This window comes from Salvelinus sp. IW2-2015, unplaced genomic scaffold (genome assembly GCF_002910315.2).
Source record: "Salvelinus sp. IW2-2015 unplaced genomic scaffold, ASM291031v2 Un_scaffold1353, whole genome shotgun sequence".
NCBI classification, from domain to species: domain Eukaryota; kingdom Metazoa; phylum Chordata; class Actinopteri; order Salmoniformes; family Salmonidae; genus Salvelinus; species Salvelinus sp. IW2-2015.
In genome coordinates, this window is record NW_019942856.1 from 140,973 (window position 1) to 166,049 (window position 25,077).

At 45.6% G+C, this 25,077-nt stretch overlaps 1 protein-coding gene and 2 long non-coding RNA genes across 3 annotated transcripts in view; all 3 read right to left on the minus strand.

Moving 5' to 3' along the window:
* Nucleotides 1–13,464, minus strand: part of LOC112070544 (translation initiation factor eIF2B subunit delta-like) — a 32,940-nt gene extending 19,476 nt beyond the window's left edge. Inside the window, 9 exon segments of the mRNA XM_024137967.2 lie at nt 2,740–2,816; nt 3,383–3,460; nt 3,463–3,506; nt 5,490–5,580; nt 10,397–10,479; nt 11,911–12,129; nt 12,374–12,536; nt 12,686–12,723; nt 13,397–13,464. Of these exon segments, the coding sequence (XP_023993735.1) occupies nt 2,740–2,816; nt 3,383–3,460; nt 3,463–3,506; nt 5,490–5,580; nt 10,397–10,479; nt 11,911–12,129; nt 12,374–12,536; nt 12,686–12,723; nt 13,397–13,418 (815 nt within the window). The 5' untranslated portion in view covers nt 13,419–13,464.
* Nucleotides 830–2,724, minus strand: LOC139024323 (uncharacterized). The gene is made up of 3 exons (XR_011475615.1): nt 1,825–2,724; nt 1,064–1,181; nt 830–911 (listed from the first exon to the last, which is right to left on the minus strand). It is a non-coding gene; the product is annotated as an uncharacterized lncRNA (long non-coding RNA).
* Nucleotides 13,465–18,366: 4,902 nt separating the features above from the next.
* On the minus strand, nt 18,367–22,804 carry LOC112070545 (uncharacterized). Its single transcript, XR_002893922.2, has 2 exons — nt 21,420–22,804; nt 18,367–18,832 (listed from the first exon to the last, which is right to left on the minus strand). It is a non-coding gene; the product is annotated as an uncharacterized lncRNA (long non-coding RNA).
* Nucleotides 22,805–25,077: the final 2,273 nt, after the last annotated feature.

Below are 25,077 nucleotides of genomic sequence, written 5' to 3' on the forward strand. Positions count from 1 at the left end.
TGGCGAAGTAAATACAATATAGCAAGTAAAACACTGGAATGATAGATTTGCAGTGGAAGAATGTGCAAAGTATAAATAATGGGGTCAAGTTATGACAAAATCTCACGTCATTTGTCCCCTCCCCCCCCCCCAAAAAAAAAGTCTGTAACAACCAGTTTTTCCATCCATTGTATGATGCAAGGAACCACTTTACAAAACAAAATGCTCGACTATCTTTTTACCACAGAGAATCAGACAGAAATGTAGGCTACACTCTGTCTTATGGCTTCTCTGCCATAGTCAGCCTGTTTCAGAAATACAAACACTGCCCTTTAAGGCTCTCCTGGAGGATGATTGCTGCGGCCCCCCCCCCTTGGTAGCCTATAAATATTGCCAATATTACAATTACAACCAAATACTATTTATGTTTTTTATTAAATATTCCCTCCAGGGATCGAAATTAAAGGCATCCCGTGTCTGACGGTTCAACAGACTGGAGACAATTCGGGACGACAGATCGCCACTCAATAACCACTATGTACATTAAAACTTTTTTTTTTTTTTAAAGCATTTAGCTTATAGCATTTAAATGTTGTCAAGTTCTTTTCCTCATATTAATACAGAGAACAGAGTGGTGTAGGACGTGAAGTTCCTGATGAAGGCTACGTGCAAGAGTGTATTCCAACATGCAATTAGAGGGAAACACCATTCTCAAACGCGCAAGCAGTTTCATGTGACATAGATTAAAATATCTGTTTGGAAATTAAGAGGGGAGATCTAAGATGCGGTCACATAGCCCGGTTTACTAATATGACTGGGATTTCAATAGACTGCACGGTTATACTAATAGTGACTGGGATTATCAATAGACTAGCACGGTTTACTAATATGACTGGGATTATCCATAGACTAGCACGGTTTACTAATTATGACTGGGATTATCAATTAGACTACACGGTTTTCTAATATGACTGGGATTATCAATAGATCTAGCACGGTTTATAATATGACTGGATTATAATAGACTAGCACGGTTTACTAATATGAGGGGATTTAATAGACTAGCACGGTTTACTTATATGACTGGGATTATCAATAGACTAGCACGGTTTTTACTAATATGACTGGGATATCAATAGACTAGCACGGTTTACTAATATGAACTGGGATTATCAATATACTAGCACGGTTTACTAATATGACTGGGATTAGGTCATTAGACTAGCACGGTTTACTGAATATGACGTGGGATTATCATAGACTAGCCACTAGACGGTTTACTAATTGGACTGGGATTATCAGATGACTAGCACGGTTTTACATATATGACGGATTATCGAGAGTAAGCATGGCCGGTTTACTAATATAGACTGGGATTATCATAAGACTAGCACGGTTTACTATATGACTGGGATTATATAGACTAAGGTTCTAAGCGGTTTATGACTACGGTTACTATGAGGGATTATCAATAGACTAGACGGTTTACTAGAATAGTTGGTATGATTGTCAATAGACTAGCAGGTTTACTATATAAGGACTGGGATTATCAATAGACTTAGCATGGTTTCTAATGACGTGGGATTATCAATAGACGGTAGGCCGGTTTCTATATATGATAGATACTTTCTATGGATTTGGATACAATAGACTAGCATGGGTTTAATAATATTGACTGGGATTATCATATGACTAGCCGGTTTAACTAATATTGTACTGGGGATTCAATAACTAGCACGGTTTACTACATATGACTGGGATTATCAATTAGATCTAGCACTTGGTTTACTAATAGTGAGTAGGATTAAGGTCAATTAGACTAGCGACGGTTTACTTAATATGGACTTGGCATTAATAATAGACTAGCACGGTTTACTAATATGACTGGGATTATCAATAGACTAGCACTGTTTACTAATATGACTGGCATTGTGCCTTTGGCTGCTGGACAATAAAATAAATGTTGATTTGAAAAGCAAAAGAACATGAGAGAAATGCTGGTTTCAATGGGATATTAAGTGTTTATAAAAAACATTTCTGTGGTTGTATTTTGGCTAGGCTACTTTGAAACAAGGCAAGACATGCTTCATAAAATGACATAAAACATCCATGTTTTAAACAGTTAAGTTTATGGTTGAATAGTTTCAAAATGCTGAGCGCCTCTGCTTCTCAGATTGAAGGTGGGTGATGTGCGGTGCACATTCTCCGGTTTTGTGTATTTGATCTGAACAAACCGTGCCTCAAGTACGTCGACATAATGTTAGACATTCATGTTAACTATCCTTCATTATATTTGTCAAACATGACTAGCGTTTAGCCAATATTTATCTCATTAAAAGTCTCATTAGAGTTTGATACATTTTCTGGCTCCTCCCTCATCAGTTGGACATGAGGCTGTAGACAATATGGATATCACCTATACTTTAACCTATAGGCTTATTTATGTGCAATGTATTTTATTTAACCTTTATTTATTTAAGCAAGTCAGTTAAGAACAAATTCTTATTTTCAATGACGGCCTACCGGGGAACAGTGGGTTAACTGCCTTGTTCAGGGACAGAACGACATATTTTTACCTTGTCAGCTCGGGGGATTTGATCTTGCAACCTTTCGGGTTACTAGTCCAACGCTCTAACCACTACGCTAAATGCCGCATGAACAATGTACATCATATATATATTTAAACTTGTCCTGGACAAGAGGACGTTAATATGGAGCCCTGGAGATGATGATTTGAGAAAAGGGCTGTAGATCCTGTACCTGATATAGGGCTTAAGTTTGTTGACCAGGTCTCTGGCCAGCTCCTCATTAGGAGGAGTAGTGTAGTCCCTAATCACCTGTACGGACGGGACAGAGAGGAAGTTACAGGGATTACGACCAAACTGGTTAAAACAGTGAATTGACTTGTAAGACCATTTAAAATGTCAGTAACCAGCATATAAGGAAGAAACGGATGAAGGGAGGAGGCTACTTCAGATATACAGCCGAGGAGGATTAGAACTAAGAGCAGGCCTGGGGTCAGTAGTACTGTACCTGTTTGGCTACTTCAGATATACAGCCGAGAGGATTAGAATAAGAGCAGGCCTGGGGGTCAGTAGTACTGTACTGTTTTTGGCTACTTTCAGAGATATACAGCCGAGGAGGATTAGAACTAAGAGCAGGCCTGGGGTCAGTTGTACTGTACCTTTTTTGGCTATTCAGATATACAGCGAGGAGGATTAGAACTAAGAGCAGGCCTGGGGTCAGTGGTACTGTACTGTTTGGCTACTTTCAGATATACAGCTGAGGAGGATTAGAACTAGAGCAGGCTGGGGTCAGTAGTACTGTACCTGTTTGGCTACTTCAGATATACAGCCGAGGAGGATTAGAACTTAGGAGCAGGCTTGGGTCAGTAGTACTGTACCTGTTTTGGAAGGCCGTGCGCAGCAGGGCTAACAGAGCGAGCGTTGGATCCCACCACGATACCTGTTGAGTACTTGCAGACCCCAACCGCACAATGGAGGGGTGGATCACTGTAGAGGGAATCACTGACGGACCACAACATTACAGATACCATCAAAATGTACAAGCTATCAGTGTATGTATATCAGTGTTAGAAGCAACTATCATCAGTAATTATCCAAAAGGAAGTTAACCTGAGTTGTGGGTGAGGGGGGTTCTGGGTAGGGGCAGGTAGGTTAGTTTACCCAGAGTTGCTGGGTGAGTGGGGCTCTGGTAGTGGCAGGTAGGTAGTTACCTGAGTTGCTGGGTGAGGGGGGTTCTGGGTAGGGGCAGGTAGGTAGTTACCAGAGTTGCTGGGTGAGTTGGGGCTCTGGGTAGGGGCAGGTAGGTAGTTACCAGAGTTGCTGGGTGAGTGGGGCTCTGGGTAGTGGCAGGTAGGTAGTTACCTGAGTTGCTGGTGAGGGGGGCTCTGGGTAGGGCAGGTAGGTAGTTCCTGAGTTGCTGGGTGAGGGGGGGCTCTAGGGGCAGGTAGGTAGTTACCTGAGTTGCTGGGTGAGTGGGGCTCTGGGTAGGGGCAGGTAGGTAGTTACCAAGAGTTGCTGGGTGAGTGGGGCTCTGGGTAGTGGCAGGTAGGTAGTACCTGAGTTGCTGGTGAGGGGGTTCTGGGTAGGGCAGATAGGTAGTTACCTGAGTTGCTGGGTGAGGGGGCCTCTGGGTAGGGCAGGTAGGTAGTTACTCTGAGTTGCTGGGTGAGGGGGGGCTCTAGGGGCAGGTAGGTAGTAACCTGAAGTTGCTGGGTGAGAGGGGGCTCTTGGGTAGGGGCAGGTAGGTAGTTACCTGAGTTGCTGGGTGAGGGGGGCTCTGGGTAGGGCAGGTAGGTAGTTACCTGAGTTGCTGGGTGAGGGGGGCTCTGGGTAGGGCAGGTAGGTAGTTACCTGAGTTGCTGGGTGAGGGGGGTTCTGGGTAGGGGGCAGGTAGGTAGTTACCTGAGTTGCTGGGTGAGGGGGCTCTGGGTAGTGGCAGGTAGGTAGTTACCCCGAGTTGCTTGGGTGAGGGGGGTTCTGGGTAGGGGCAGGTAGGTAGTTACCTGAGTTGCTGGGTGAGGGGGGTTCTGGGTAGGGCAGGTAGGTAGTTACCTGAGTTGCTGGGTGAGGGGGTTCTGGTAGGGGCAGGTATGTAGTTACCAAGTTGCTGGGTGAGGGGTTCGTGGTAGGGTGGCAGGTATGTAGTTATGAGTTGCTGGGTGAGTGGGGTCTGGGTAGGGCAGGTAGGTAGTTACCAGAGTTGCTGGTGAGGGGGGCTCTGGGTAGGGGCAGGTAGGTAGTTACCTGAGTTGCTGGGTGAGGGGGGTTCTGGGTAGGGCAGGTAGGTAGTTACCTGAGTTGCTGGGTGAGGGGGGGCTCTAGGGAGGTAGGTAGTTACCTGAGTTGCTGGGTGAGTGGGGCTCTGGGTAGTGGCAGGTAGGTAGTTACCTGAGTTGCTGGGTGAGGGGGTTCCTGGGTAGGGGCAGGTAGGGTAGTTACCTGAGTTGCTGGTGAGGGGGGCTCTGGTAGTGGGCAGGTAGGTAGTTACCTGAGTTGCTGGGTGAGGGGGGTTCTGGGTAGGGGCAGGTAGGTAGTTACCTGAGTTGCTGGGTGAGGGGGGTTCTGGGTAGGGGCAGGTAGGTAGTTACCTAGTTGCTGGGTGGAGGGGGTTTCTGGGTAGGGCAGGTAGTAGTTACCTGAGTTGCTGGGTGAGGGGGTTCTGGGTAGGGCAGGTAGGTAGTTACCGAGTTGCTGGGTGAGGGGGGTTCTGGGTAGGGGCAGGTAGGTAGTTACCAGAGTTGTGGGTGAGGGGGGTTCTGGGTAGGGGCAGGTATGTAGTTACCTGAGTTGTCTGGGTGAGGGGGGTTTCTGGGTAGGGGCAGGTAGGTAGTTACCTGAGTTGCTGGGTGAGGGGGGTTCTGGGTAGGGGCAGGTAGGTAGTTACCAGAGTTGCTGGGTGAGGGGGGTTCTGGGTAGGGGCAGGTAGGTAGTTTACCTGAGTTGCTGGGTGAGGGGGTTCTGGGTAGGGCAGGTAGGTAGTTTACCTGAGTTGCTGGGTGAGGGGGGCTTTGCGGCTGTACTGGTGCAGGTGAGAGAACAGGCTGACTTTGTAGCCATAGTCGGATCGTAGAGGGATCTGAAACACACACACACACACACACACACAGAGAAAGTATTCACATCCCTTGACTTGTTCCACATTTTGTTTGTGTCTCTGGCCTCTACACACATACCCCATAATTTCAAGGTGGAAGTATGTTTTTATTTTATATTTTTATGTTTACAAATGAATTAAAAATGAAAGGCTGAAATGTCTTGAGTCTACGTTTTTCAACCCCTTTGTCACATAATAAACAGCATGGACTCACTGTGTGCAATAATAGCGTTTAACAGGATTTTTTTTAATGACCTGCCTCATCTTCGTACCCCCACAGCATACAGATAATTGTAAAGGTCCTACCGTCGAGCAGTGAATTTCAAACACAGATTCAACACAAAAACAGGAGGTTTTTCCGACAGAATATATATATATTTTTTTTATTTATTTAAGCTTTATTTAACTAGCAAGTCAGTTAAGTACAAATTCTTGTTTACAATGACGGCCTACCTAATATCCTTTTGAGCCATGGTCAAGTTATTAATTACACTTTAGATGGTGTATCAATCACCCAGTCACTACAAGATACAGGCGTCCTTCACTAATCAGTTGCCGGAGAGGAAGGAAACTCCTCAGGGATTTCACCATGAGGCCAATAGGTGATTTAAAGACAGTATACCAGAGAGTTTTAATGGCTGTGATAGGAGAAAACTGAGGATGGATCAACAACATTATAGTTACTCCACAATACTAACCTAACTGACAGAGTGAAAAGAAGGAAGCCTTTACAGAATACAAATATTTCAAAACATGCATCCGGTTTGCAATAAAGGCACTAAAGTAAAACTGCAAAACATGTGGCAAAGAAATGAACTGTATATCCTGAATAGAAAACATTATGTTTGGGGGAAATCCAATACAACACATTACTGAGTACCACTCTCCATATTTTCAAGCATGGTGGTGGCTGCATCATGTTATGGGTATGCTTGTCATCGCCAAGGACTGGGGAGTTTTTTTGGGGGGGATAAAAAGAAACGGAATAGAGCTAAGCTCAGGCAAAATCCTAGTTCAGTCTGCTTTCCAACAGACACTGGGAGACAAATTCACCTTTCAGCAGGACAATAACCTAAAACACAAGGCCAAATCTACACTGGAGTTGCTTACCAAGATGACATTGAATCTTCCTGAGTGGCCTAGTTATAGTTTGACTTAAAACCAACTTGATTTTTTTTGATAATATTGGCTGTCCAGCAATGATTAACAGCCAACTTTACAGAGCTTGAATTTTCTTTTGATAATATTGTACAATCCAGGTGTGGAAAGCTCTTAGAGACTTACCCAGAAAGACTCACAGCTGTAATCGCCACCAAAGGTGATTCTAACATGTATTGACTCAGGGGGTTTGAACACTTATGTAATCAAGATAGTGTTTTATTTTTTACACATTTTTTTTTTTAAATGTTAAGAGATTTTTTTCCACTTTGACAAGAGTATTTTGTGTAGATTGACATTGTGTTGTTTGAAATTAATCCATTTTAATTGTAACACAACAAAATATGGAATAAGTAAAAGGTTGTGAATCCTTTCCGATTGCACTGACTCTACAATAAATGTCAAACATATCAAATCCTGCACAGCAAGCACTGTGTGCTGTAGGGCAGCAGAGCTAATCACAAAACAAGGAAATACTGGACCACCTACTGGAACAGTGTTGTACAGCACCCCCTACTGGAACAGTGTTGTACAGCACCACCTACTGGAACAGTGTAGTACAGCACCACCTACTGGAACAGTGTAGTACAGCACCCCCTACTGGAACAGTGTAGTACAGCACCCCCTACTGGAACAGTGTTGTACAGCACCCCCTACTGGAACAGTGTTGTACAGCACCCACCTACACTAGAGAAATAACAAAGTTATGATATCAGCACAACACCATCTGGAACAGTGTTGTACAGCACCCCCTACTGGGAACAGTGTTGTACAGTCACCAGCAGCTACTCGAACAGTGTTGTAACAGCACCTCCTACTGGAACAGTGTTGGTATACAGCACCACCCTATCTGGACACAGTGTATGTAGCCAGCAAACACCCCTACTGGAACAGTGTTGTAGACCCCACTACTGGGACAACCCGTACTGGAACAGTGTAGTACAGCGCACCACCTACTGGAACAGTGTGTGACAGCACCCCTACTGGAACAGTGTTGTAGCAGCCACCCCCTATCTGGAAACGTGTTGTAACAGTCACCCCACTGGAACATGTGTTACAGCACCCCCTACTGGAACAGTGTGTACAGCACCCTTACTGGAACAGTGTTGTACAGCACCCCCTACTGGAACAGTGTTTGTACCAGAGAGCACCCCTACTGAATGTATCATCACTCGTACTGGAAAGTGTTTAGAACAAGACCACCACCCTACTGGAACAGTGTTGTACAGCACCCCTACTGAAAAGTGTTGTAGCAGCACCCCCTACTGGAACAGTGTTGTACAGCACCACCTACTGGAACAGTGTTGTACAGCACCACTACTGGAACAGTGTTGTACAGCACCACCTACTGGAACAGTGTAGTACAGGACCCCCTACTGACGCAACAGTTGTAGTACAGCCACCACCTACTGGAACAGTGTTGTACAGCACCCTGGATTCATGTATCAACATGTTTTTCTCTCTCTCTCTCTCTCTCTCTACTGTCAAGTATAAAGACAGACACACTACTGTCATTATCTCAGGCAGGTAGGTAAAGATGACGGTGCTGACGACATTAACAGCCGTTGACCAAAACAAAAACGGTAAAACAGACGGTAAAAATCTAAACTTAACCTCACACAAAGTGGACCATGATACCTAGTGCCTTTATAGTGGCGGCCGTGCGGTAGCGTCTGGAAAAAAAAGTGAGGCAGCAGAATAGAAGCACAGGTAGTTAGTGCTGTGAAGTTTAGCTTGCTGCTTGTTATATCCTTATAAAATCAGCAAACAAAAAGAAACGTCCTCCTATCACTGTCACTCACTGTTTATTTTCAGCAAACTTAACATGGGTAAATATTTGTATGAACATAAGATTCAACAACTGAAACATAAACTGAACAAGTTCCACAGACATGTGACTAACAGAAATTGAATAATGTGTCCCTGAACAAAGGGGGAGTCAAAATCAAAAGTAACAGTCAGTATCTGGTGTGGCCACAGCTGCATTAGTACTGCAGTGCATCTCCTCCTCATGGACTGCACCAGATTTGCCAGTTCTTGCTGTGAGATGTTACCCCACTCTTCCACCAAGGTACCTGCAAGTTCCCGGACATTTCTGGGGGGAGAATAGGCTCTAGCCCTCACCCTCCGATCCAACAGGTCCCAGACGTGCTCAATGGGACTGAGATCCAGGACCTTCGCTGGCCATGACAGAACACTGACATTCCTGTCTTGCAGGAAATCACGCACAGAACGAGCAGTATGGCTGGTGGCATTGTCATGCTGAAGGGTCATGTCAGGATGAGCCTGCAGGAAGGGTACCACATGAGGGAGGAGGATGTCTTCCCTGTAACGCACAGCATTGAGATTGCCTGCAATGACAACAAGCGCAGTCCAATGATGCTGTGACACACCGCCCCAGACCATGACGGACCCTCCACCTCGATCCCGCTCCAGAGTACAGGCCTCGGTGTAACGCTCATTCCTTCGATGATAAACGCGAATCCGACCATCACCCCTGGTGAGACAAAACCACAACTCGTCAGTGAAGAGCACTTTTTGCCAGTCCTGTCTGGTCCAGCGACGGTGGGTTTGTGCCCATAGGCGAAGTTGTTGCCGGTGATGTCTGGTGAGGACCTGCCTTACAACAGGCCTACAAGCCCTCAGTCCAGCCTCTCTCAGCCTATTGAGGACAGTCTGAAAACTGATGGAGGGATTGTGGGTTCCTGGTGTAACTCAGGCAGTTGTTGCCATCCTGTACCTGTCCCACAGGTGTGATGTTTACCTGTCCCACAGGTGTGATGTTCGGATGTACCGATCCTGTGCAGGTGTTGTTACACGTGGTCTGCCACTGCGAGGACGATCAGCTGTCCGTCCTGTCTCCCTGTAGCTCTGTCTTAGGCATCTCACAGTACGGACATGGCAATTTATTGCCCTGGCCACATCTGCAGTCCTCATTCCTCCTTGCAGCATGCATAAGGCACGTTCACGCAGGTGAGCAAGGAACCTGGGCATCTTTCTTTTGGTGTTTTTCAGAGTCAGTAGAAAGGCCTCTTTAGTGTCCTAAGTTTTCATAACTGTGACCTTAATTGCCTACCGTCTACCATCCACCAGTGCATGTTCATCAATTGTTTATGGTTCATTGAACCAGCATGGGAAACAGTGTTTAAACCCTTGACAATGAAGATCTGTGAAGTTATTTGGATTTTTACAAATTATCTTTGAAAGACAGGGTCCTGAAAAAGGGACGTTTCTTTTTTTTGGCTGAGTTTATATCTTCATGTATAACTAATCCAAATGTTTCCCCATACCATTATATAGCTTTATAAAAGGCTGGTTATAAACACACTGGATGTTGATGTGGGGTTGTGTGCGCCTTGCCTGGAAATGAATCCAGGGGAAACACTGACAATGTAAATCTGTACTGGGCTGACGAACTTCAGTGGTACTAGCAAGTTATGGGCGGCAGGTAGCCTAGCGGTTAAGAACCTTTGGGCCACTAACCCGAAAGGTTGCTGGTTCAAATCCCTGAGCCAACTAGGTATAAAAAAATAAAAAAATCTGAATGTAAGTCATTTTGAATAGGAGCGTCTGTTAGTGAAGCAGTGCCTTGAGGACAGAGAGCAGCACATTGTATAATGTCAAAAACATTGCCACAAACCTGTTGTCTCTCCAACTTCTTGGCCAGTCTTTTCACCACTGCAGGGTCGTCCACTTGGACRTGTTCCGGAAGTCTCTTCACCACTAACAAGGACAGGAAGCAAACCTTTGAATACATGGGACTTACTATTTCACGTTGTTTAAAGTCCAATGTGTTTTTCAATAGGGGATACCCTTGGAAGAAGTCAGAGGCAGATTAGAGAGACTAATGGACTGGAGCCTGTCCTGTAGACCTTCATCATGTGGAACTGTCCCCTAGTCACAACCTGTCCTGTAGACCAATCAGCATGTGGAACGTTCCCAGTCACAAACCTGTCTGTAGACCATCATCATGTGAACTGTCCCCTAGTCACAACCTGTTCCCCTAGTCACCCCTGTCCTGTAGACCATCATCATGTGGAACTGTCCCCTAGTCACAGCCTGTCCTCTAGACCATCATCATGTGAACTGTCGCCCTAGTCCACACCTGGTCCTGTAGACCATCATGTGGAACTGTCCCCTAGTCACAACCTGTCCTGTAGACCATCATACATGTGGACTGTCCCCTAGTCACAACCTGTCCTGTAGCCATCATCATGTGGAACTGTCCCCTAGTCCACAGCCTGTCCTGTAGACCATCATCATGTGAACTGTCCCCTAGCACAACCTGTCTCCGTAGACCATCATCATGTGGAACTGTCCCTAGTCACAACCTGTCCTGTAGACCAATCATGTGGAACTGTCCCTAGTCACAACCTGTCCTTGGCATCCAACTCATCTCACTTTTGTGTGTATGGGGATGTATAGGGGGGTTAAGGATGAGGGGGTGTGATTGGGCGGAGGGTGTAATGGGGGTATGATGGAGGAGAGGGGGCGGTGTGATCAGGGGGGTGTGTGATAGGGGAGGGGGGTGATGAGGGGAGGGGGGTGTGATGAGAGGGAGGCGGGGTGTGATGAGGGAGGGGTATGATAGAGGGGAGGGGTGTGATGAGGGGAGGGGGGGTGGTGATGAGGGAGGGGTGTGTGATGAGGGGAGGGGGTGTGAATGAGGGGAGGGGGTGTGATGGAGGGAGGGGGGTGATGAAGGGGAGGGGGTGTGATGGAGGGGAGGGGTGTGATGAGGGGAGGGGGTGTGAGAAGGGGAGGGGCGTGTGGATGGAGGGAGGGGGTATATGGAGGGAGGGTGTGATGAGGGGATGCGGGGGGTGTGATGAGGGAGGGGGTGTGATGAGGGGAGGGGGGTGTGATGAGGGGAGGGGGGGTGTGATGAGGGGAGGGGGGTGTAGAGGGAGGAGGGGTGTGATGAGGGGAGGGGGTGTGAGGGGGGGTGATGAGGGAGGGGTGGTGTGATCGGCAGGGGCCGGGGTGATGATAGAAGGGGAGGGGGGTGTGATGGGAGGGTTATTATAGGTTGATTGTATGCATGTCTATGAAAGCAGCAGCACTCTTTAATTGTCCAAGTAATTTCCCCTCTAGGACAATAAGATATATCATATCACAAGGTGCTCCACAGGTCCTCCAGCAGATGTGTTGTACCTGGGTTTAGTTCACTTGGAGGGCCCTTGGTCTTGCTGCTGGAGGAGCAGCTCTGTTGTTTAGAGGCTCTATCAGCTTCCTGCCTTGCTCTCCTCTCTGCCTTCTGCTCAGCTCTGCTTTTGGCTGGCTTGTCTGCTGGGGAGGGGGCAGGAGAGGAGTGGGAGGGAGCTCCTGAGGCAGGCACAGGTATTGGTGCAGAGGCAGGTAACACTGTGGGAGCTGGGGACAGACACAGACAGGTGCATTGACCAATGAAGTGGATGCTGGATAGGATTCATAGGTAAATGGACCAATGACGAAGCTAGCACTTTATGGAAATTAGTGAACAACTATTGGAATTTGTTTTTCCAAATATATAAAATGATACAATCAAACCACAAGCAGAACATTTAAGACATGATGACAACAGTAGAAGAGAAGGTTACAGCATGGAGGGTTACAATATGGAACCAGGCTAGAACACCTTTCTGTGTTGGGGGTTGTGTTGCCACAGGTTGTGATGGAGCGACAGGCTTCTTTTCCTTCGCTCTTTCTGGCGGGCCCTTCTCATCCTTCTGTTTCTTCTGTTGCTTCTTCTCTTTCCTCAGCCGTTGCTTCTCCTCTTTGGTCAACTCCTTCCCTTCATTCTAAAAGTGATGTGGATTAACGACAGGAAGAAACGCTGGTTAGCGCGTTGGACAATGGACCATATGGTATTGACAATATTGTCCATTTCATGCCATTTTTGTTTTCATTTGGAAACACTGAGTAACTTTTGGTTTAGAATGATACTGACCTTAGCGCGTACGATGTCATCTTTCTTCTCAGGTCCATCTGTAACACACAGTGTCGTGATGACAACGAAGTTGCATCCAGTTTACAGTGCGGTCATGCTAGCTAACTAGACAGGAAGGTAGCTAACTAGCTAGCTTTAAGATAGACATCAGACAGGTTAGCTAATTAGCTACTAACGTTACATGGCTAAATATACACCAGCCAGGCTAGTTAGCTAGCTACTAACGTTAACTGGCTCGGTATCTAACGTTAGTGTGCATAAACAATCAATCAATCAAGTGTATTTATAAAGCACTTCTTACAATAAGCTGCTGTCACAGTGCTGTACAGAAACCCAGCCTAAAACTAGTCAACGAGTAAACGCGTTTTTAACTCTGTTGGTTCAAGTAACAACCAATATGAATGATGCAATATTAATCGGCAACATGTAACAGTGAAGCCGATAACGTTAGCTACCAGCCCATCACTTCGCAGGCTAACGTTAGCTACCAGCCCATCACTTCGCAGGCTAACGTTAGCTACCAGCCCATCTCTTCGCAGGCTAACGTTAGCCTGCGAAGAGAGCTAGCGAGTTAATAACAACTCTGCTGTACCTGGACAACATTCACCGCAGACGAGCTGCCACGTTTGTTTACTCCGTGATATTGTAGCCAGAGCTGTAACTATAGTGCTTTCATTTAAAGTATGTTGACAGCTGTCATTTCAGACTCACCTGCTTCTCCACAGTCAGCCATGTTTACGATAACTTCAGCAGGAAGTTAACAAGCATGGAAATGTGTCAGAACTGGGCTGGGGGAAAATTCACAGTGCCCTCTTGCGGTTGAAGTAAACGAGGCTCCGAAGTGCCTATAAATTAGGTATTTGTTGAAGGGAGCCCAAAGGCCAGCAGATGGCGGTATTGAGTTCATTTTACCGTCCAAATGCATTGTATGTACCACAGTATGAGTCATAATACCCATAAAACCTAGCGGTAAAACAGAGAAATGATTCCAATCGTTTTTCCACCATTTATTTTTCCTAAAGGGGATTTTAGAAACACTTAAAATAAGGGCTGTGTTTTGTGTAGAATTACCGTGGCGTGACATTTTGCTAGCTGTGTAAATCTCTCTTGGACAAGGTGGTCTTTAGTATAACACCAATGGAAAAAAGGCCCGTTCTGGCTCCGGACCTGCAATGTGCATTACCATGAACTTCACATAGGCTACTGGTAGCCAGTGATGTAGTGGTAAAAAAAATTTKGGGGGTAAACTCAGATTTCCGGTCTCTAAATAAAATAAAAAGTAACACTCACTACTTTCAATGTATTTTTCTGAAAAAGGTGGGTAACAACGTTTACTTGTGTTTACCCTCCAATAGGCCTACACCACTGCTGGTAGCCTACCCTCAGCCGAGGCAATTTTACAAAACTTAAATATGAGATTTACATAAATATTCAGACCCTTTACTCAGTACTTTGTTGAAGCACCCTTGGCAGCGATTACAGACTATGATGCTTGGAACACCTGTATTTGGGGAGTTTTTCCCATTCTTCTCTGCAGATCCTTTGAAGCTCTATCAGGTTGGATTGGGAGCATCACTGCACAGCTATTTTCAGGTCTCTCCAGAGATGTTCAACCCTGTTTAAGTCCAGGCTCTGGCTGGGCCACTCAACGACATTCAGAGACTTTTTATATATATWTTTTTTTAAATCTTTATTTAACGTTGCAAGTCAGTTAAGAACAAATTCTTATTTACAACGATGGCTTAGGAACAGTGTGTTAACTGCCTTGTTCAGGGGCAGAACGACAGATTTTTACCTTGTCAGCTCGGGATTCAAACTAGCAACCTTTCGGTTACTGGCCCAACACTCTAACCACTAGACTACCTGCCACCCCGACTTGTCTTGAAGCCACTCCTGCGTTGTCTTGGCTGTCTGCTTAGGGTCGTTTTCCTGTCGGAAGGTTAACCTTTGCCCCAGTCTGCAGTCCTGAGTGCTCTGGAGCAGGTTTTCATCAAGGATCTCTCCGTTCATCTTTCCCTCAAATCTGACTAGTCTCCCAGTCCCTGCCGCTGAAAATCATTCCCACAGCTCGATGCTGTTACCACCATGCTTCACCGTATGGATGGTGCCACGTTTCCTCCAGATGTGACTGTCACGGATCCCTCAGGGTACTGCTGCTCATTCCGTTCACCAGCTCCGGAGGTCTACGTCACCGGCCTTCTAGGCGTCACTGAACTGGATCATTACCACCAACGCCGGACTGTCTTGTCTCATTCGCCCTGATTAGTATGAGTATGTATGTTCCCTCTGTTCCTCATTGTCCTTGTCGGTTATTGTTACCATGTCCGTTGGTCTTGTGAGTACCTGTGCTCTGTTTTATCGGCTTTCGTGCTATGTGTTATTGTGCACTTGTTATTATGGGTCTCGTCCCTTGTATTATTTAGAGGGTTTCACCTCACTCTTTTGTTTGGGTTTCATCCCTGTGTATATATATATATATACTCACACACACACACACACGTGTTTGTTTTGGGCTTCGTCCCTGTCGTAAACACGACGTACTTTATTTTCGGTGGAGAAATAAAACCCCCGATGACATATTCCTGCACCTGCCTCGTATCATTATACAGCGTGACAGTGACGCTTGGCTTTCAGGGCAAAGAGTCCAGTCTTGGTTTCATCAGACCAGAGAATCATGTTTCTCATGGTCTGAAAGTCCTTTAGGTTATTTCTGGCAAACTCCAAGCAGGCTGTCATGTGCCTTTGACTGAGGAGTGGCTTCTGTCTGGCCACTCTACCACAAAGGCCTGATTTGTGCAGTACTGCAGAGATGGTTGTCCTTTTGCAAGGTCCTTCTCCCCCGATTGCTCAGTTTGGCCGGGCGGCCWGCTCTAGGAAGAGTCTTGGTGGTTCCAAACTTCATCCATTTAAGAATGATGAAGGCCACTGTGTTCTTGGACCTTCAATGCTGCAGAAATGTTTTAGTACCCTTCCCCAGATCTGTGGCTCGACACAATCCTGTCTCTGAGCTCCACAATAATGTAAGCCTAGGCCATTGCAAAATGGTGGTATACTACTTCTGGTCAACGATAGACACGGAGAACACCAGTACCCACAGTGCACCTGGAAAACAAAGCAATGAGCGCTCTAAACAGCTGACTTGGAAAAGCAAAACAATGATAAATCAATGAATAAATCTAATGCATTTGTAACAAAGGCAATTTTTTTAAATCAAGAACGCATTGCAAACAAATGGGAAAAATTAGGAAGCACAAAGGAAAATCTATGCTTAAAGGAGGTCAGGTGAGTCTGAAATTCAGCACTACTGAGTGGACAGCGCCACCACATAGAAAGAAATGGTTTAAACTTAAACCATGACAGAGAGGTGGGGATATTAGTTTTTATTTTCATATTTTCATATTTACCACTGTAAAACATATTTACCACTACATTTTAAACCAATGGTTAAATTAGCAGTATTTTGAGACCCCCCCTTCAAAGTTGGACTTTTGTTGCATTTAGGGGAGCTAACGTCTCATTCAGGGGAACTGAGCCCCCCCCCCCTGGCTCCACCGTATTTCGCACATTGCCTAAAAGATTCTCCATTCAGGCTGCAATTCGATGTCATCCTTAACTTTTTTTAGGCTGGAAAAAATGGGTGAAAATATGCCTTCTTTCTTTATGAAACACCATTTTTCACCACCATGCTAGAATGGCTAACGGCTAGGAATGCTACTTCCTGATGGTGCACCCTGCGTTCACGCAATATGCAACATTCCGGGATTAGCATTTAGCCACTTTAGCATGGTGGAGGAAAATGGTGTTTCGTAAGGAAAGCACGTTGTACCCATTTGTTTTCTTCCTTTCTTGCCATTAAATCAAGTTAAGGAGGAAATTGAATTGCAACCTGAATGGAGAATGTTTTAGGTACGAAGCGCTTCACGGGGGATACGAGTGTATTGCCGGTTGCATACAATTCATTTGGACGGTGAAATGAACTCAATACCGCCATCTGCTGGCCTTTGGGCTATGTTGAGGGCTTGTTCTTTAGAAAAAATATATCGTGTCAGTCATCGGACTTCCACGTACTCATGGTTCTCTCAGATTAGGTCTTTATTGTAGAAATCCTCTAAAGGATCGGACCCTTTTTAAAAATGTTCGCCTAAAATGACATACGCAAATCTAACTGCCTGTAGCTCACGAYCTGAAGCAGTGTTATGCATATTCTTGATACCATTTGAAAGGAAACACTTTGAAGTTTGTGGAAATGGGAAATTAATGTAGGAGAATATAACACATTAGATCTGGTAAAAGATAATAAAAAAGATAAAAACATGTTTTTTATTAATTTTTTAATTGCAAGAGAAAGGCCACAATGTATTATTCCAGTTTCATGCTAATCACATTAACGCACATTAGCTTAACCGTCCCGCGTGGTGGGGCGATGACGACGACACCGATCCCGGGAGAGGTTTTAAAGTGAAACTCTCAGCCTTCGTCAGTTTTTTGGAGAATGGACACATGAAACAGGCTTTTATTTCAAAATGCCTTCATATTGGTTCAGGGACCAATCACAATGGGAATACAACACAAAACGTGATTGGTAAATAAATTGCCAAAATCTGACCAATAGGAGACGATTTAGAAAAATATAAAAGTGTCACGACTTCCGCCGAAGTTGGCTCCCCTGCCTGTTCGGGCGGTGCTCCGCGGTCGTCGTCACCGTCCTACTAGCCGCCGTCACCGTCCTACTAGCCGCCGTCACCGTCCTACTAGCCGCCGTCACCGTCCTACTAGCCGCCGTCACCGTCCTACTAGCCGCCGTCACCGTCCTACTAGCCGCCGTCACCGTKCTACTAGCCGCCGTCACCGTCCTACTAGCCGCCACCGATCCCTTTTTCGTTTGTCTGTTTGTTTTGTCTTATTAGTTTCACCTGTGTTTCTGTTTTCGGTTAATGAGCTTCCCTATAATTAGTAGGTAGACCCGCCCTTGTTTTGTGCGGGATTGTCTTTAGGTTACGTGTGTGTGGTTTAGGTAGAGGTGTATTTATTTTTTCTATTTACTTGGCACCCTGTGTTTTGGGTTATTCAAGTTGTTCGCTGAGCCCTGTATGTTTGGGCTTATTCATTTTTTTTGTGTGCAATAGTAAAGGAGTACTTTTCGCAAGTGGAACTCTCTGCGTCTGATTCCTTCACCCACCTAGTCCCGCGTGACAAAAAGCCTCGTTCACTTTGTACCCAAACTGAACTTAGATGTAGACTCAACATAGTGATTGGGCAGGGCACATCTTCCAGAAACAGTCACTTTCAAACTAGGGATTTCATGGCTAATTGAGGTAAAACAGTAATTCTGCTCATAGACTATGCATGCAGGAACTACACGTTACTACACATTCAGCCCAAAGCGGGAGGTTTAAAAAAGACTTACTAGTTGCCAAAGTACTGGATCATGTGTTTAATTAGGCATAGCTAAGAATTTAACTCCCATGTTAACATTACTGGCAACATTGGAGGTACATTTTTAGCTAATGTAGGCCCTACGTTGAAATGGGAATTTTATAGTTTCATCCCTTGGTTAATACAGGGAATGTAATAGTTTCATTCCTTGGTTAATACAGGGAATGTAATAGTTTCATTCCTTGGCTAATACCCAGCAACTCATATAGCACAGCAACCCAATGTAAATATGACAGAGATAAAAGCACGGTCACATCTTTAATTCTTTATTTTTTTAAACACAACATAAAAATGTACGTAACAGAAACATCTAAAAAAGTAATCCACAGTGGTACAAAAAGTAGATTAATTTGCCGTGATTCAGACACACAAAAGCAGCAGCAGTAGGCTACAGTAGTACAGTACGAGCAGTGTACACTCTGTCTTTCATTCCCGCTGTGGATGTCTGTCTGCTGACTGAGTTCACGACGCAGTAGCTGGTTGAAGGGGACCAAACCTCTCCTTGAAACACCTGACTTGGTTCCGTTTGACCAGCCACAGCGAGGCGTGCTGTTCAGGACGAGGGGGGGGGGGGAATGGGGGGAAGGGAGAGAGAGGAGGAGGAAGGAGATAGGACAGGGTTGAGGAGAGGAAGAAAGAAAGAGAGAGAGACAGGAGGGCAGATGATATTTTGTAGCCGTGACGTCAGAGTCCCACATCGTCCTCGTGTTCCTTTTATGAAAAGAGAGAAAGAAAAACAGGAAACAGGGGAGTTCAGTAAAAGCACAACAGTGATGACACGGGACTATAACATATGATATGGAGAGGCTGTCATTTCCCTACCATAACATTACTCACAGAACAATCACTGTCCAATCTGGAAACTAATCATCACTCCCGAGTGGCGCAGCGGTCTAAGGCACTGCATCTTAGTGCTACAGCGTCACTACAGACACCCTTGAATCCAGGCTGTATCACAACCGCCGTGATTGGAGTCCCATAGGGCGGGCACAATTCGTTCCGGTTTGGCCGGGTAGGCCGTCATTGCAAATAAGAATTTGTTCTTAACTGACTTGTCTAGTTAAATACATTTTAAATAAAAACATTACTCGCAGAACTATCACTGTCCAATCTGGAAGCTAATAAGACCATTGGGCTAAATCATGTTCACTGGACTAGACAGACATGGAGAAAGTGATGTTACAAGCGAGTAGACCTCTCCCATCCTAGGCAGTCATTGTAAATAATAATTTGTTCTAATAACTGACTTGCCTAAGTTAAATAAAAAGTTAATAAAAGTTAAATAAAAGTTAAATAAATAAATATTATTACAGATACAAACAACCAGTCAGCACTCAACCCACTTCCAATGACAACCCCTACCTCTCCCTCCCTCTCCCCTTCTTTCCCAACCTACCTCTCCCTCCCTCTCCCCTCTTTCCCAACCCTACCTCTCCCTCTCGCTCCCCTTCTTTCCCAACCCTACCTCTCCCTCCTCTCCCCTTCTTTCCCAAAACCCCACCTCTCCCTCCCTCTCCCCTTCTTCCCAACCCTCCCTCCCCCTTCTTTCCCAACCCACCTTCTCCCTCCCTCCCCTTCTTCCCACACACCCCACCCTCTCCCTCTACCACCTCTCCCCCTCTCCTTTCTTCCCAACCCCACCCTCTCCCTCCCTCTCCCCTTCTTTCCCAACCCCACCTCTCCCTCCCTCTCCCCTTCTTTCCCAACCCTACCTCTCCCTCCCTCTCCCCTTCTTTCCCAACCTCCTCCTCGTGTTGCTATAACTGGGGACAGCTGTTCGGTCAATCCCCCATGACTGTCAGCAGCAGGGCTGGGCAGGGCAGAGGTACGTCACAAATGGTAGCCTATTTCCTTTAAAGTGCACTACTTTTGACAATGGCCCATAAGGCTCTGGTCAAAAGTAGTGCACTATTTAAGAAATAGGGTGCCATTTCACCCACACACCCAGCTAGTGCTAGTGGTTAACGTCCACACGTGTCTGGGCTGAAGGACACCGAATGAAGAACAGCCCCTTCCACCTGTTGGCTGGGCCACACGCACACGCACGCACGCACACACACGCATGCATGCGCACGCACGCACGCACGCACGCACACACACACACACACACACACACATGCACACACACACACACATACACACACACACACACGCACATATATACTAAACTTCTACTCCTCTATACAAATGCCAATAAAAAGCCCATTCAGTCTTGCAGCCTTAGTTTTCATCCAAACAAACATCCTCTTCTCCGTTTGGCGCTCCAGTCCCCTTGTAACCACACACTTCCTTACATTCCATAACAGCAGTATTCATATGGGGATATAAGGAAGCATGTCTTCACAGGAGGCAACGACAGGATCTCCTCCCTGACAGACCAGGCCCCCCGGCTAGAGGACACAAAGCACCCTTTCATTACCACACAGTCCCAGGGAAGTGTGAGCAGAACCTTAAACTGTCTAACAATGGTTAACTGTAGATTTATGGTTAACTATAGTGCACTTCATTTGATCAGGCCTCTATGGACCCTGTACAAAAGTAGTGCACTACATAGGGAATAGGTTGTCATTTGGGATAGGAGAGAGAGAGAGAGAGAGAGAGAGAGGGAGAGGGAGAGAGAGAGAGAGACAGAAAGAGAGACAGAGAGAGGTGTAACTGAAGCTCCCATCCGTAATCAGTTTAAAGTGAAACACGTTGGTTAACCTGAAGGAAGTAGCAGGACGAAACGAGCTACGTTGTGGTGTTAACGTTGACGTGCAGTTAGACGTTAGGTTAAACTCACAAGGTTAAATCTTGTTCAATGGAACGATTGTCTTAAATCTAATTCCATTATCAATAATAATAATTGAGATCTGAATCATTTGAATACTCTTCTATAAAGAGGATTTTCGGGAACATAGCCGAGATTATTTCTAAACGGAGTCAGTGACGATGAAGTTTGATGGGTAATGCTGCAGTGATAATGCTGCAGCCGTGTTGTATGACTGGCTGCCTGTCCTGTCCCTAGTGGTCAGTAACTTTAGACCTCATGTGTCTAGATAACTCAGAGGGGTGAGACACACGGACACACACACACACACACACACACACACGGACTACTAACACATAAAGGTCACTAGCCATTAAAGTTCATCAACATTGTGCAGTATGTCACGTTGTGATATCTGAAACCCCAATGAATACATTTGACTGAAATCTCAACAACAAAATGGTTTTAAGATGACCACAACTAGTAAAAGTAGAGCCAAGACAATATATAATATTCATCTTTTACTTTTAACAAAATCATTTTCTGTACCTTTACTGCGATTCATGTTCTCATCCACATCGCAGAGTCTTCCTTGTCTCCACCGTAGCGTGGAAATAGGTCATTCAGACAGTCTATCCTTGATGCACTCTACTAAACTCCATCCAGAAAGCTGGCTCCACTGAACATTTTCAATTCTACCTTACTACATCTTTCCCTTCTCTGCAATGAATTCTGGGAACCTAAAAGCATTCTAGGAACCTAAAATCATTCAAAGAACCTAAAAGCATTCTAAGAACCTAAAAGCATTATAGGAACCTAAAAGCATTCTAAGAACCTAAAAGCATTCTAGGAACCTAAAAGAATTCTAAGAACCTAAAAGCATTCTAAGAACCTGAAAGCATTCTAGGAACCTAAAAGAATTCTAGGAACCTTCAAGAATCTAACAAGACCAAGACAAACCAACAGCTAACAGCTAACATGGTCCTCACTTTCCTGACACCACACTGTTGATCAAAGACAGGAACCGTGTGACACCTCAGCAAACAGAAGCTCACCTTCAGGCCTCTAGATTGCACCCAGGCGGTGCCCCCTTCTCGTCCCCTCTTCTCTCTACAGAACACCCCTCTCCTTTCTGCTACTCACCTGACGAAGGCTTCACATCCTGCTAGTGGTCCAGAGTGTCATTGTCCCAACGTCATAAACCACAGATAGACATTAGCTAACAACTGTTCCAACACCTGCTGCTACGCCTGTCTCATGGTCTCCCTGTCCCCCCGTCCCCCTGTCTCACGTCCCACTCTCAGCTCACATGGTACAGCAAATCAGGGGGATTTGATGGTGAGAGAGCACAGAACATGTGACTCTAAGCTATTTGATTATGAGTACTTTAGGTTTTACAGAGATGAAAAGATTCCTTGGTCACAACAGTAATATTATAGTCAATTCTTCACCATCTACTTGTAGCAAACATCAGAATCATCTATTGAACAATCAGGAGCTTTTCACTTTTATCAACTAGCAGAACTTCTAGAAAAGTACTTTCAAAGTATTGAACTAAAAAAAGGTTTGCTGGAAAGCTGCCCAGCAACAGTTCCTCAAAGCCAACAGATCTCCACAAACAGAACATAACTCAGCCACACCTGGTGCCATAACTCCAAACTAAATACCCACTGACAGTGACACAGCCAACACACCTCTCCTAGTCCTTCAAGTTCTCTAGGCCCTCAACCAGACCACAACATTCCTGTAGCAGTCCTCAACCTCTCTCTCCCCTTTCTTCCTTCCTTCCCGCCTGGGCTGCTGTCCTCTCCTCCTCTTACCCAGTCTCCAGTCCCTATCTTTTACCTGTCTGTGGTCCTCTCTCTCTTTCTGTCTCTCCTCTCCTCTCCTCTCCTCTCCTCTCCTCTCCTCTCCTCTCCTCTCCTCTCCTCTCCTCTCCTCTCTCCTCTCCTCTCCTCTCCTCTCCTCTCCTCTCCTCCGCGTACCGTCCTGGTGTTCCTTCTTCTGTGTCCAGCCAGTGGATTGTGTCCAGATCAGTACTCCTCGCCTGGCCTTTTCTATCCGTCGGGTGTGCCCCCCTCCCAGCCTCCGCCGCGGCCTGCCCCCCCCCTCCCAAGCTTCCTCCTCGGCTTGCCCCCCTCCCAGCCCCACACAGCAGCGGCCTGCCACCTGTTGGTGTCTCTCTGAAGCCTGGGCCTTGCCTGCACCTCCTGTCCAGCCCAATCAGAGCCTGACAGGGGGCAGCGAGCCTGTAAAATCACACCTCTCAGCTGTTCACACACGGCCTGAGACACCCTACACCCCCACCCGCCTGCCCAGAGCTCCCTACCCTATTCCTTTTTAAAACAAGTAAGAAGGGGTAACGCTTGGTCGGAGAAGGACAGGACCCGAGAAACAACTGCTCTTGGCTTGGGCATTTTTATTGGTTTAGGGGTACAGTCAGAAAAGAACAGCAGTCACTGGCACAGCTGAAGAAAAGTTAGGATTTTGTCTCTCTTTGGTTCCTAGAGAGTCATACATGGGACTATCAAAAGACAGAGTTAACACTGAAGTTGAGTAGCTATCAAAGCTAGAGTTAAACTCTGTCTGAGTAGCTATCAAAGCCAGAGTTAAACTCTGTCTGAGTAGCTATCAAAGCTAGATAAACTGAAGTCTGAGTAGCTATCAAAGCTAGAGTTAAACTCTGTCTGAGTAGCTATCAAAGACAGAGTTAAACTGAAGTCTGAGTAGCTATCAAAGCTAGAGTTAAACTGAAGTTTGAGTAGCTATCAAAGCTAGTTAAAACTCTGTCTGAGTAGCTATCAAAGCCAGAGTTAAACTCTGAAGTTTGAGTAGCTATCAAAGCTAGTTAAACTCTGTCTGAGTAGCTATCAAAGCCAGAGTTAAACTCTGAAGTTTGAGTAGCTATCAAAGCTAGATTAAACTCTGTCTGAGTAGCTATCAAAGCCAGAGTTAAACTCTGAAGTCTGAGTAGCTATCAAAGCCAGAGTTAAACTCTGAAGTCTGAGTAACTATCAAAGCCAGAGTTAAACTCTGAAGTCCTGAGTAACTATCAAAGCCAGAGTTAAACTCTGAAGTCTGAGTAGCTATCAAAGCCAGAGTTAAACTCTGAAGTCTGAGTAGCTATCAAAGCCAGAGTTAAACTCTGAAGTCTGAGTAACTATCAAAGCTAGTTAAACTCTGAAGTCTGAGTACTTTGACAGTTTCTGCCCAGTAGGTAAAGAGTGAGTAACCAATAGTATTTTCAGGCTTTAAATTCAATATTTTTTTTTCTTTATTTTGAGCTTAGGGTGTTTTATCAGATTCCTGTCTGGTCCACATCCTGCAGGGATCCGCTGCTGGTTCACATCCTGTAGAGACCCTGTCTGGTTCACATCGCTGTAGAGATCCCTGTCTGGTTCCACATCCTGTAGAGATCCCTGTCTGGTTCACATCCTGTAGAGATCCTGTCTGGTTCATATCCTGTAAAGATCTCTGTCTGGTTAACATCCCTGTATAGATCCCTGTCTGGTTCACATCCTGTAGAGATCCCTGTCTGGTTCATATCCTGTAAGAGATCCCTGTCTGGTTCACATCCTGTAGAGTCTCTGTCTGGTTCAACATCCTGTATAGATCCCGGTCTGGTTCACATCCTGTAGAGATCCCTGTCTGGTTCACATCCTGTAGAGATCCCTGTCTGGTTCATATCCTGTAAGAGATCCCTGTCTGGTTCACATCCTGTAAAAGATCCCTGTCTGGTTCACATCCTGTAGAGATCCTGTCTGGTTCACAATCCTGTAGAGATCCCTGTCCTGGTTCAATATCCTGTAGAGATCCCTGCTGGTTCATATCCTGTAGAGATCCCTGTCTGGTTCACATCCTGTAGAGATCCCTGTCTGGTTCACATCCTGTAGAATCCCTGTCTAGGTCACATCCTGTAGAGATCCTAATCTACAAAGCAAATATGTTGTGAACAATGAGATACGTTCTACAGGGCTACTAACAGTAGATGACCAGTAATCTATTAAATAACCTTGACACCGTTGAGGCCCTATACCATCACCCTGAATGAGTTTCATATTTTTACAGTCTTTTGACTGCCACCTCTAGTGTCTGTGATATGTGTGGAGTCTGAAGAATCTGCCATGTGGATGTTTGTATGACTTCGTCAAACCAGGCAATTAATGAAACATTGGCCACAACAAGTATCAAAAATAACCCAGTTGAA